Genomic DNA, 13,931 nt, shown 5'->3' on the forward strand with positions numbered 1-13,931 from the left:
AATATATTTTTATGTCTTATTGCAGCAAGACATTTCAAGGCTTAGGTGCAAACAGAATGGAAGCGTCATCTCCTGTTGTCTGGTAGTGACCTTGAAGATGCTGCAGAGGACCTGGAGACATAAAATGATACATCATCTGTCATGTAGGTAGGAGGCAAGCTTTATCCCCTTTAAGACAGTGAGCAGGGCTTTAAAACCCCTTCTAAAAGAAACACGTACCCTCATGTAATTATGGTGGTGTTTTCTCTCAGTTTTGTCTCAAGGTATTTCAGTGTATCTCAAGAAATGATTGTGAGGACTGAAGTCTTGTGTTTTTAAAAAAAATACTGCTTAAGATATATTCAGTGTTGCTGTCAACCTCTAGATGGTAGACATGTATAACTGAGATATATGTAATAAACACGGCAAACAATAGTCTTTTATTTGAATCAGAGACTGACCTGTGATTGTATTTTTTGATAAAATCTAACTAAACTCAGTTTCAGTTTCATAAGACACAATTATTTTAGTATTACAGTCTACAGTATGCATTTTTTGCTACTGTATGTGATGTGAAGGTAACATTCACCGCACTGAAATCAAATCCCATTGGTGTGGTGTCAGTTTGTGTTAAGGATTTTACAGGTCACCTTCCTGCACAACATTCACTATTAGCAGTTGTGAGGGAAACTGTTTCATCACCTTAATAAATGGAAACGTATTTTCTCCGTGGTAGTGGCTGCTAGTGGGAGAAAAGTTGCTGGCACACCTGACAACTAACATCCCTCAGGTGTTGTCTTTGGGGGCTGAGGGCTGAACGGAGTGTTATTTTCCACTGTCAGTCGTGACACTGTGACAGAGGAGGGACAGTCATTTATGAGAGCGACCGTCGGCCACGAAATGACAGAGGATGAAAGCTGCTGTTGCTAAAAATAAACCTTACGATAAAAACATGACGATTTCGAATCACAAGATGAAACTGACAGAATGGTAACCTGCTGGCAAGCAAAGCAAGTCTCCACAGGTTTGATTTATCTCACTGAAATGAAATGAAACCAGTGGTTGCCTGGGAGGCAGGAAAACACGTTAACAAATCATGAAATGCTCTTTGTCAAAATTGTTCCGTAAAGTAAAGTATACACCACTCGAAGTAAATGGGATATGAAGTCCTGGACTTTGTACCCCCGCCATCCACCCGACCACCTCCATAGCACTTCCAACACTTAAAAAAACACATTGCCACCAAACGTAATGCAAGCAGCAATGACGTTTCCTTCAATGCGTATTTTGACCAAAACAAATGAGTGGCATATATGTCATTTCTACCAGACAGGGATGTTTTTCTCATCCTTCTTGTTTGTCTTGGGACTATCCACGAAAGCTGAAATGCCAAAAATGCAATTCAGTGTACATTTACAGTACTTTTAAGTCTTGTATTGCTTTATCTAGTGTGACACATGGACATCTGACACAAGTGATACTGATTTGCTGTTTGGCATAGTCTGATGCATATTCAGTTTACAAAGATAATGTATTTTAATTCCAGACCTGTAAAGCAGTTAACAACTCTGATACTCTTCACTTCTGTATTTTGCCAGGATCATTTGTCTTGTACCAATATTCTGCTAAGATGAAGCGTCATCACTGGTATTGTTGTACTGCTGCATACTTTCATTCTGTTCATGTTCTTGGGTGTGTCATACTAGGAAGAAGGATATTTTATGAAGATAAGAACACATGAACACATTGTGATTCAGACTTCTTACAGGGCGTACTTCAGAGATTTAGTTTGTCACCTTTGTGGGACTTTTGAGAGACAGATTTTTAAAAAGAATGGTCAAAACTGGTGCAGCAGAGGCCAAATAACCAAAGTTTTAGTCCCTGATATGGGTCATGCTGCAAAAATGCTGGATGCTACATTTCCCACAAACTGGATAACATCTTTCCCTTCCCTGTAAACACCCACATCCTTCCAACTCCACGCAGGCTTTTTGTTATACATTTCAAGTCTCAAGGCCAAGTAGAGATAATCCTGATGACATCTCTGTGACATAATCTGGGTTATTTTCTGAGATTTTGCAGTAAAACGTCTCTCCAGAGCAACAGAGGACAATATACTACTCAGAGGCTGAGTAGTACTCCTGGTGCTAGTAAACTGATCTTTCTTTGGAAAGCCCCTTTCCATAGAAAGCAACAGAGAACAGAGAATGTTACCCTGTTATGCTCAAACAATCAGACTATTGTCATGGAGAGTCATATTTTATATATAACATGCGTTTTTTGTATAGTATTGTATGGTAGACTTTCTATTGCCTCTATGGTCTGTTGCTGATCAATTATAAGCCAGTTGAAGTAAACGAAGAGTCAAATGGAAAATGCCATACTAGTATCCAGTATTTTGTTTGAGGAATGTTTCACTCAGTTATGTGACACAAACTGTTTCAGCTTCCTTTCAGTGAATGTTTTCTGTCCACTCATGTAAAAGGAAAACAAAAATCGAAACCTTTAGTGTCCCCTGAGCAAAATACATGACATTAATTTCAGTTAATATTTTCTTTAGAATTAAAGGGCTAAACAAAACAAAATGATGTTACCCGTGCAGTGCCGCACATAAATAAATGCATTTAGAAATGGCTTTAAACGCTAAAAGTCAGATATAAATGAAATAAAATGTGCCTTTAGCATTGTTAGGAACACATTAAACAATTAGATTATCCACATTATTCTTTCTTTAAGATCAATGCAAATAGATTTCTCTGACAGGTCTCAACTTAGAGCTGGAGTCGCTTCAGGGATGTAAGTGATGCAGACACGTGTGAATACCCAGGGGGGCTCCCGGGTTACACAAGTACGTGTTTTGTTTTTCACTTAGCAGCCTTGATTAAAACCTGGAGGTTACCATTGGCGTCTCACCTGTGGAATTAATTATCGCCACAAAGATAGAGAATGGCCCACTTAGCTTCTCCTCATTTCCTCATAAACAAGCTGTGCCGCAGTGTCTCTTCACATTTCTACGAGACTCTAAGAAGGTAAGAACTCTTCTTCCATAGCCAAATACTCAGATGACAAACGTTTCTTACTCTTATGTCAATAATGTTAGTTTTATGATATTAAATGTTAAATAATTAAACCTTTTTAACTTTCAGGAAACTGCAAGTTATCATCCTTCCAGCAGAATGCCGAGCCAGCTCGAGGGCGCGATGGATGCACTGATAACAGTTTTCTACAACTACTCTGGAAATGATGGAGACAAATACAAACTCAACAAGGGCGAGTTAAAGCAACTGTTAAACAGTGAGCTCACTGACTTCCTCATGGTAAAGTAAACATTACAACATTATGATTATGTTGTTGTTCGTTTAGTTAATTTAGTTTATTTAGAGTATTTAAATTGAAGTTGTTACATCGTGAAGCACTTTACTTACTGGGAACATAGAGCGGGACTGTGGGGCTTAAACCCTGAATATTTTCAGCAAAGCCCCGAATCTTTACTGTTTATTGTGTGTGACATTTTTGCACTAAACCCCGATCATAGCTGGGCAGGAACCAATGTGTTTTAAATGGAATGATTGGAGCAATGCGCTGACGGAACAGAAAACAGGGCCCCTCCTCCTCCCCTCTGTAGTCTTTTTGCTCAGCCCCTGTCACTGGAGCATCAGCAAGGAGACTTTCCAGTGGACAGCCTTTATAGCCTTTATGTCCTGACAGCCAGGCCACCAAAATGAAGCAAGAAAAGTAGATACAAAAGCTTAAAGTCTTCACTCAAATTGGTAACTTCACCATAGTATCACAGTTGGCAGCGCTGCTGCTGCGTGCATTCAGCGTCTGATATACTACGACAGCAGCTCAATAAGCAGCTCCTGGACTGAACCTGGTACTGAAGGCCTAGTCAGACGCAGTCTGCCAGTGATGGAGAGATCATAACGTAGTGATCTTGAATTCAAAACATTTACTTTGGCCTCATTTTGGTGAAAAACTGTTACTTTTAACTTCAAATATTATTCCTAAAATTATGATATTACAATCTGTAGCATATATCTCATTAGTGATAAATTAGGAGGCAATAAATATGTTTATGGTAAACAAAAAGGATATGAAGTATATAAGACAAATCAAAGACACACAAAGTACACATGGTACACGTGACACCACGAGAGAGAGGGAGAAAATATGGGAATGTGTTGGTGCACCAAAGTGTGACCTTTACTTCTCCCTTACAAAGCACTTTGAATTGACTTGTTGTTGAAAGGTGCTATACAAATAAACTTGCCTTGTCCTGTATTTCCTCAATTGATCTAGAATGGCCAATAGTAATTATGGTAACTTACTGATTAAGGATCTTTCCTACTGGAAAGATGGATGATGGATGATGCTTTGCTGTTGCCTGACTCACTTAAACATTAAATGAGATGTTTTCAAATGATTTAAGAAAGAGCCTTCTGACCTTGTTTGAGGGTAACTGTTTTCTCATTGATTGCTATCCTGCTGTCAGAGTGTAACTGCTGGTGGCGCTCACATCATAGCACTGTGGGAAATAAAGGATGTGGAGGAGGGGATAGATAAGGTCATTTCAGATAAGCCTCAGCCCCTGAGTCTGTGTGATAGCAGTGTGGACAAGCCTGTGATTTCAGATGATTGAGACCAACACATCAGCGAAACAGCCGAGGTCTGCGAGTCAAACCTCTGATGCCCTCAGATATATTTATTCCTTTTCTCTTCTTGTCCTCCCTCATGCGGATGGGAAGCCTCAGGTGCTCACACATCATCATCAGTGGCCCATATCGCCTCCAAATATAGACACTCCCATGATGTCATCACATCCCCTTGGGCTATAGTCACCTCTGAGAATAGACGCAGCCCCAGCATAACATTTGCCCTCAGTTTCCTCTGACAGAAAACTTTGACACTTGCAAACCAAGGCTTGATAGATTACTGGATGTGTAATATTAAAAAGATGCTCCCCAGACTGAAACTCCAGACAACGGAGGAGAGGGAAGCTGTAAAGGAGCCATGTCTGGAGCCCCTTCGTTTTTTATTTTTCTCTATACTTTTTAATTATTATTTATTATTTCTATTTCAGTTTAGTTTAAATTGGCTCTCAGTTTAGGATTGGTAGTTTTAATTTAGATTGTTATTTAGATTATTTTACAACTTGTTTATTTTATTTAATACATTGTATTTAAGTTTGAAATTGGTAATATGAAACAATTTGACAAAGTTTATTCTTCAAGTGTCACTGTCTCTGAAAACCATGTATCTCCGAATTTGGGGGTTTTAAATTTTTCAGATAAACTGAAGGATTAAGTGTTCCTTTGTGTTAAAAGTGTTAAAATTCTCCTTCTCTTAAAGCTAAATAAACCATATTTTTTAAAACAACGAAATAAAAACTAAATGAAAAACAAGTAAAAGTTTTGGAGATACATGGTGTTCACAGGACAGCAATATAGCTAAATAAACACAAACTTTGCATATAATATGTTATTTTGGGGAATATACATATGGAAGTTTTCCTATTTAAATTTGTTTCTTTTTCATCTAGGTTATTTTTATTTATTTTATTGCCTTTTTTTCAATATATGGTGCCATTTGACTGTGAAACAGGGTTTTGCTGGAGAGCAGAAAGCATGAAAGTCAAATTTTAAAAGTAAATAAAAAATAGGCCTATATATAGTTTTTGTTTACTGATAAGACATGCAGGATTTTGTTCAGCTGTTTGTCTTTTCATGTCTTAGGTCTGTGTGCTGTCAACTTTCACTCTACACAATTTAGCTCTATGCTCAAATATAGCTTTGAGTCTTTTTGACCATTAAAAAATCTACACTGCACAAAAAAATTCAGCAGTACTGTGGTGATATTTTCCTAATAAAATAAATCCCATCTAAGTTTGCCCTTAGTGTGGACTGGATGTTAATTTCAACCTTTGCTAACCTGTTGACTTAAATGAGCGCCTCAACATAAAGATAGCGGTTGCCTCTGAGGTTAGAGGGTGGAAAAGGAAACCACGGCTTGTTTTTTCAGTCCTGTAGGCAATGAGCAAAGCAATAAATGTCGTGTGCAATCAACTGCAGCTCATGGGTCATTTAGCAGCAACATCACTCTGCTCTCCACTGGACACGGATTGCCTTGAGTCAATATTAAGCGTCAATATCAATCAAACGACTGCATGTGTGTTATTCATCCTACATGGACAGACTGATATTTCCTAAATCATCACCTAAATCTAGTATGTGTCCATGTCATACAGGAGAATCATTAAGCAATGAAAGCTACAAAAATATCATTCCCAAGGCTGCTTGTTTGTTGGATTAATATTCTCATAATTTCTGTTTTTTGTTTTCAGTCTCAGAAGGATCCAATGCTGGTGGAGAAAATCATGAATGACCTGGACTCTAACAAAGACAACGAGGTGGATTTCAATGAGTTTGTTGTGTTGGTGGCCGCTCTGACTGTTGCCTGCAATGACTTCTTCCAAGAGCAGAAGAAGAAAGGCAAGTAGATGTGAAAGAAAACCCACTGTAAACTAACTGTAAATCTTTATCAGCAGTTTAAAAATGTTTTAAAATGTCATCACATTAAAAACAGTAAATGTCCCATCAGTTGAATCATTTATATTAGCAATTCCCACTGTGTAGGATTGTGAATGTAATATTTATGAACGTAGACGCTCATAGCTGTCATGTTGTCACAGATTTTAAAAAAAGATGTTGTTTTACCAATTTTCAGCCTGGAGCTGTTAAACAATGACCTTGTGATCTCACATCGAGCCTGTCTGATCCAAATTATAGTCATTTTTTATATCAGAATGATGTTTGCAAGCAGAAAATACAAAGTGCCCTTTTCTTAAATTGTCCATAGTGTTGTCATTGTCTTTTTTTTTTATAGTGTTTGGAGCTGCATTTAATCCCAAACTTGGGTGCATTACAGTAAAAACTCACCTCTCCTAGTTTTGTCTATAAAAGACAGCACAGGACGCTCATTACTGGCGATTCATTCAGTAGCATTAACCTTTAAAAAGACACCCTTGTCATCTCAGAACTTCATCGTCATTTATTTTTTTGTCCCAGTAGACATCCTAGCTGAGGCTGTCCCTGCTCTATTATAAATGTCAAAAGTTAAATATTTCATAATTGTCTTTTGAAGCACAGTCACAGCCTGATGGTGCATTTAGTAGGAAACAATTTTGTCCCTTGTCAGTTTTGCTGTCAGTTTATGTTCCCCAAGGAGAAATACCTTTAACATTTAATGCTTTTAAATGTATTTTGTGTTGCATGAGAAAATCCTGGCGAGTTAGATGTTTCTTCTTTCCTGAGATGTTTAGAAACCTTTTAAAATTCTGACCACAAATCTGTTTTTGAACAATATTTGACTTTGAGCATTCTGTTTTAATATGACAGTTTATATGGCAAAATAAAACACACCTATTGGGTGACATCATGTAAAAACTGAATGAAGCTACAGGAAATAAACAGCACTATATCCCCTGGAAACTGGAACACATGACTTTTTCTTGGAAGTGCCGATGTATTGTCATGTACAGTATGTTTGGGCATGTGTGCATGTGCAGTGGTGGAAGAATATTAGACATCTGAAATGTGACAAGGGGCCCCAAGTAGACACTTGCAAGGGGTCAAAAACAAGAAATTGTAGTGTATTTTTTAAGATCATCAAATATTTTCATGCAAAATCATAATCTAAAAAAACCCAATATAACTGTCAAATAAAAGTAGCAGAGTAAAAAGTACAATATTTCCCTCTGAAATATAGTGGAGTAGACTTATGAAGCAGCATAAAATGGAATTACTCCTCAAAATGTTACTTAAGTGCAGCTTAAATGTACTTTCCACCACTGTGTATGTGTGAGTGTATGTGAGAGCAAGTGTTCTCTCATTCAGCTTTCACTTACTGGACATCTCACAAGGCGGGAGGTTGGGCTTTTGGGAAATGACTGTGTACCGTGTCTCGATGATGCATGGCGATCCCAATACGCACAGGCCACCTGGGTCCAGCAGCATCCGCCAATCACACAGACACGTCTTCCCCTCAAGCAGAAATGCTGATATTCTCACCTTGGGGAGGACGAAAGTGGAGACTCAAGCTGCATTTTCTAAGGGTTTTCCTCTGTACGTCCCTTTTCCCAAAATACCCAACTAGACAGTTCATTTGCGATGACATTCTCAGCTGTGACGTGGAGGAAAATTACTGAAACAAAATACAGTGGAAAGTCTGAAGCTTTTATGCACGCAGATGGTGCTTGCACAGACCCTCACCATTACAATGCAATTTGTCTGTGATTGGCTGTAATCGAGCAGGATAATCACCCTATCTCCTGTGGGAAGATGCCATGCAGTAATTATGTTTTTTGTTCAATTTTTAAAAGGTTGCAATCAATCACAAGTGTCATTTGATCATTTTTAAATGTGGATATTTATATTCTCACTTATAAATGCCCTCCACTTCCACACACACTCTTCAAATTGTTCATGTAACTGTCTCTTCATTTCCTGGGACTGAACGTCACGTTCAGGAACTGGCTTTCAGCAGAGGAGACTTCTCCTACAGATCGTAAAGTTTGAGTCATCTGTCGTGAGTATAATCATGAAGTCCTGTTGGTGTTGGGGAAAATTACTAGCAATTAAGAAATGCTTTGGACAAAAATGCTTGCACCTGAAGTGCACATGCAACTCCTCAGTATCCAGCCGGCAGACATGATGGGAGAGGCAGTGTTGTAAGTTTCAAGCAAATTGCGTTTGACATAAACAAATTATCAGGCTGTTTTTTTACGGTCATATCAGAAAGTGAATATAATGATTGGTCTCTTATTTAGTATAAAATTTATAGTCAAAAGTCTCCTTCATGAAACTGAATCACGAGGAGACCAGAAACTCCGATGGCAGAGAGAAAAGGGGGTGAAGGCTGCTTGAAAAAAAGAAACATGTGACAAATAAGAAAAGATGAAGTTTGTGTATTTTTGACACCTCAGCGAGAAGGAGGATGGGACATCAAGAGGGATGAAAAAGGCTGGGGAGAAAAAGAAGAGCAAAAAGCAGGGAAAAGACTGATGAAGTCCAAAGAAATTATTATGAAAAACCTGCCCCAAACACAAAATACATTGCCTGAAAGAACACATATAGTTATTGATAACATTATGAAATTAATTTAAAAAGAAATAGGCTAGAAAACAGCCTCTGGAGATTTTCTAATGTAATTAAGAAACATACAGATACCACATTTATTATTATTTCTGTATGGTTTGTTTCAGGCACAGAACGATTCTCCTCAGTTTGAGTGTCACTCATCCAAATGTAGCTGCTATCTGCGACGAATGTCTTTATGCCTCAAGCACTTATCTCCCACATGCTGTCCGTTCTCCCGTTTCGTCACTTTGTGCGTCACTGTTTGTGTCATCACTCCTCATTTGGAGTGACCTGTGTGTGTGTGTGTGTGTGTGTGTGTGTGTGTGTGTGTGTAATGGTTTCAGTATTTTCTAAGCCTCAGCTGATGATGAGGAGAGTGAAAATTGAGTGAAAATCAAATGTGATATGGACCTTGTGGATTAAAGTGTTAACAAGGAGTATTCAAGTTTGCTCTGTATTTATAGTGTGTGTGTATCTGTCTGCACTGTTAGTGTGGTTTATATTTTTGTCTGATGTGGCCCACATACTGCACATCTTCACCTTTCAGAACCAGTAAAATGGCTTCACCACTAACAGAACAACAACAATATAAAATAAATGAAATAATAAAGATAGACAAGATAAATCAGACATACAGCATATAAAATAAATATACAAGAAAATCAAAAAGAAATCCAATCCAATCAGAAGCATGCAGATGAAAATAAATGGGAAAAATCAGTGAAAATATTGATATGAAACATTCAGAAAAGATGTTTTTAACTTTTAATATTTATTCCCTTTTAGATTTAAGTTTCAAGTGCATGGGTGTGATGAAGTACAGGAATCAGGACCCAAAGGCAAACAACAGAAACAGGACAAGTATAATAAAAGGAGACTTCACTCAATTGTGCAGCAATTCAGTTTTCTTTAGGAAGGCAGGACACTGACCATCTTAAAATAGCTGTGGATGCAGGCCGGGGTGAGGGATTTGTATGCAGTTGTTAGCCAGGCAGCGCTAATAGCATCCAGGAGCTCACTGATGAATCTCGCAGGGATAATTATAAAGATGTTTAGAGGATACTTGCATTGAGACACTGTCTTGACAGGCTTTGGACACATTTGTTGAGCAAAATGGGAGACAACAAGAGAGCTTTCTATACTTCAACTCAGGAGGCGGTGGCGACATACACTTGTAAAAAAGAAAAAGTATACAAAAATGTAGTTTCACAAAGTATACTTCCATGTGCATTCATGAGTTATGCACTTAAAGTGTGATTTTTGACATACTAACAAGTATTAATATGGTATGTATGTAAGTATGTAATACCATTAAGTGCTATTTTGAAACACTATTTTGTACTGTAAAGACAGTACTTTGTGTACACTTCAATTATATTGCCTAAAAACTTTTGGCCAACCACTAAAATAAATTGAATGTATTAGAAATACTTGTTACATATACTTTAAATATGTAAATAGCTTACCTGGATGAGTATTTTTAGTAAATGGAAGTTATATTTCAAGTATGATTATATTAAGTACAACAAAGTATATTTAAATACAATTAATCATAAATGGTTTCAAAATAGCACAGACAAGTGCACTTGAATGTAGTCGAGTATATTTTAAGTATATAGTCAGTAGTTTAAGTAGAGAAATCATAGCACACTTTTGAGTACAACCAAAATAGTATTTTTACATTTCTTACATAATATTTTAATAATATACATCCTTTTCAGTATGTATAAAGTCCAACAAGTACAACCAATTGTATTTAAAAACACTTACTCCAAGATACTCAAATTATCTTTATTTTTAACAAATTGTTAAGGAACTGAAAAAGAAGAAAGGTCAGATCACTGAAGGTAGATAAGAAGTTTGACACATTAACAATTACACAACAACAATACAATTACATGATATAGTCAGGCTTCAGGCAGCAAGAATAGTTGTGGAATAGTGAAGAAGACATTTAAGAATGCTTTCACAATCACATGGATTATCATTTTATGTCTGAACACCTTTAGTGCTGCTTAGTAACACATGGAGGATGATCCTATTATGAAGCGCAGCACTCGAGGAGCCAGATTTTCTACAGCAGCTTGCTTTAACCTGGGAAACCGTGTGGTCATCCCTCGTGGGATGATGACAACACACACACCCTGTTGGGCAATGTACAGCCTGATCTGTCTCCCACACTGGAAGAAATTAGAAAATGAAATGTAGTTGTTTGATAATATTTATGAATTATAGTCAAGTTACTCACATTTGGGCACAAACAATATAATAATGAACACAATATTTGAAATGTTTGCATTGTTTCATCTGAGATTTCAGACCACCTTCCAAGTGGAAATGTTAAGATATATTTAACAGATTTCAGCCAATATGGGTGTCCAAAGACCCAGAAACCATGACATAAAGACCCTAATGCTGATAAATTTGCATTTGAAGTATTTCTCTTGAAACAAGACTCTACAGCAATGCTAGCCGTTCTGTGAAGCTGTACTTAGACACAGCGGTGCTTTGAGGTAAATGCTAATACACTGATGTTTATCAGGTATAATGTTCACCATGTTCACCCTCTTAGTCTCGCATTTTAGCATGCTAACATTTGCAAATTAGCACTAAACACAAAGTACAGCTGAGGCTGATGGAAATGTTACAGGTGTTTTGTCATAAACCAAAGTACTGACAAATGGAATTGTTTGACATGATGACAAATACGGGATCACCAAAGTGATTGTAATTCATCCTGAGGGGGACATGACTCGTCTGTACCAAATTTCATGGCAAGCTGTCTAATAGTTGAGACATTTCACTAAAAGGCAAAAATGTCAACCTCATGGTGGATTGACCAACTGACAGAGCGACATTGAGGATATTTAAATTAATCTGCAATAAAAACCAACAATCAAGTCATTTCACAAATATATTTGCAAGGAAAAGGAAAATAATTTCCATACAAAAACCGTACCTATAAAAGACATATCAAGAATAGCTTTTCTAAAATATACAGTATATTATTTAAGCAACAAATATTATTGCTTTAGAATTGTTTCACGAATACGAAGGTGTGATGTGTTGAGAGGCACAGCACTCAAAATATTGAGTGTCTGTATCCGGTTTAAGCCCCTGCTGAGTGATTGACAAAGTATTGATTGAGTATTTAACCTCTCAGAAAGGCCAGATTTAAATGTCACGCTTGATTTTCTCAGTCTGTAGCGTAATAGAGGAGTTCAATCAAACTGCCAGTCCAAAACTCACCTCATTTGAGCAACATTTCAACTGTTTTGTTGTATAAAAGAACGTGAAGTGACTGCTGCACAGGGTGGGACCAGGCCTCTACTGACAATTTATAGAAGACATATATTTTATAATATACTGTATATAACAGTCCATAGTAAATAACCTATAGACCATGTTGTCCTAGATAATTCATTTCCTGGAGTAAACGCATCATCAGTCTTGTTCATTAATTTCATCACTGAGCACAGAGGAGATACATAGGAAGCTGCCTTAGAGAGTAACACAGTACAACAGATTTTCAAGCATATGAGCACACAATAACAATATAATATACAATTATGAAATAAAACATACAAGGATCCAAATGTTAGTCAATACAGTACAATATTAAATATAAAATGTGAAACTATCAGGCATGACATAAAATATAAAATACTAATAATAATAGAAATGTTTTGCAGGATAAGTCTGGTGACGTTCGACATTTTTCTTATTGTCAACAAATCCCATCCTACTAACAAGTATTGTATTCAGAGCCTGATATATCTTATTCCTCCGTGCCATAGACCTCCATTGTTGTCCAGAAACACATCAATGAGCCACACTGTTGCACTGGGTGTCATGTTCCTTCCTCATGATAAATGTGGATACTGTAGTTTACTTTAAGTCAGTCATACACTGTCCTGCTCCTGCTGCTGAAAATGCTCACTAGCGCACAAAATATGCCACTGAAAATAGTCTCCAACAAATGCACTATATACACTTGCTTAAGTAAAATTTTTAACAACTACAGTGCCCAGGTAGCCACTTTCGAAAATGAAAGTATATATGTGTGAGCCTTTTTAAAGAGACTTTCCTCCCAAGACGAACAACAGCATCAGTCATTTCAGTAAGTGCCCCAAAACGACATCTGTTTATGTTCAAGTGGCAAAGCCCCCCTAGTGGCTGTAGCAATTATGACGGGAGCAAAGGAGGAAGTCAGGTTACGTTATAGGGAGGAGGTCAGGGTGGATGGATGGGTCAAAAAATACCAGACGTTAACAGTGGAGACAAGTGTTTGTTTCCCGTTTCCAACCGACAGTATGTCCACAATCGCTTCTGATCTTTAACCACGTGTTTATCATTGTAACCATGACGACAAAGCTCCACTAATTTTAACATGGTGGTCATTTTAACCCAAACCATGATCTTTCCATTAAATCTAACCAAACCAACCAACCACAGCATTGTCATATCATAAAACTGATTTAGGAAGGCACAGACAAATGGTGTCCTGCTGATAGATCAGAAAACACTTCAATGCATCGTTCTGGAGGGCATGGACGAACAACACATTTTATCTTTTAATTTGATGGACTTATTGGTTTTTAAAGATTTACATCTTCAGTGGGAATGAATGGGCTTGGTGCCACCAGCAGGCTGGGGAAGTCGGAAGATATTAAGAGATGATCTAACACATTGTTGGTTTTGGTCTTTTCGTGGGATGTGATGACAATAGGAAAAATATAGAAAAATGCCTCATACTATAACATTAAAAAAAAAAGAACTGTCCCACTAGACAGCTATACAGCTGTTTTGTATTCACAC

At 37.4% G+C, this 13,931-nt stretch overlaps 1 protein-coding gene across 1 annotated transcript; it reads left to right on the plus strand.

Moving 5' to 3' along the window:
• Positions 1-2,912: 2,912 nt before the first annotated feature.
• Positions 2,913-7,466, plus strand: s100z (S100 calcium binding protein Z). Its single transcript, XM_044174970.1, has 3 exons — positions 2,913-3,008; positions 3,126-3,296; positions 6,320-7,466. Exons 2-3 carry the CDS (start codon positions 3,156-3,158, stop codon positions 6,473-6,475), a joined length of 297 nt encoding a protein of 98 aa, XP_044030905.1. The 5' UTR covers positions 2,913-3,008; positions 3,126-3,155; the 3' UTR covers positions 6,476-7,466.
• Positions 7,467-13,931: the final 6,465 nt, after the last annotated feature.

Source organism: Siniperca chuatsi, linkage group LG18, assembly GCF_020085105.1.
Source record: "Siniperca chuatsi isolate FFG_IHB_CAS linkage group LG18, ASM2008510v1, whole genome shotgun sequence".
In the NCBI taxonomy this organism is placed as follows: domain Eukaryota; kingdom Metazoa; phylum Chordata; class Actinopteri; order Centrarchiformes; family Sinipercidae; genus Siniperca; species Siniperca chuatsi.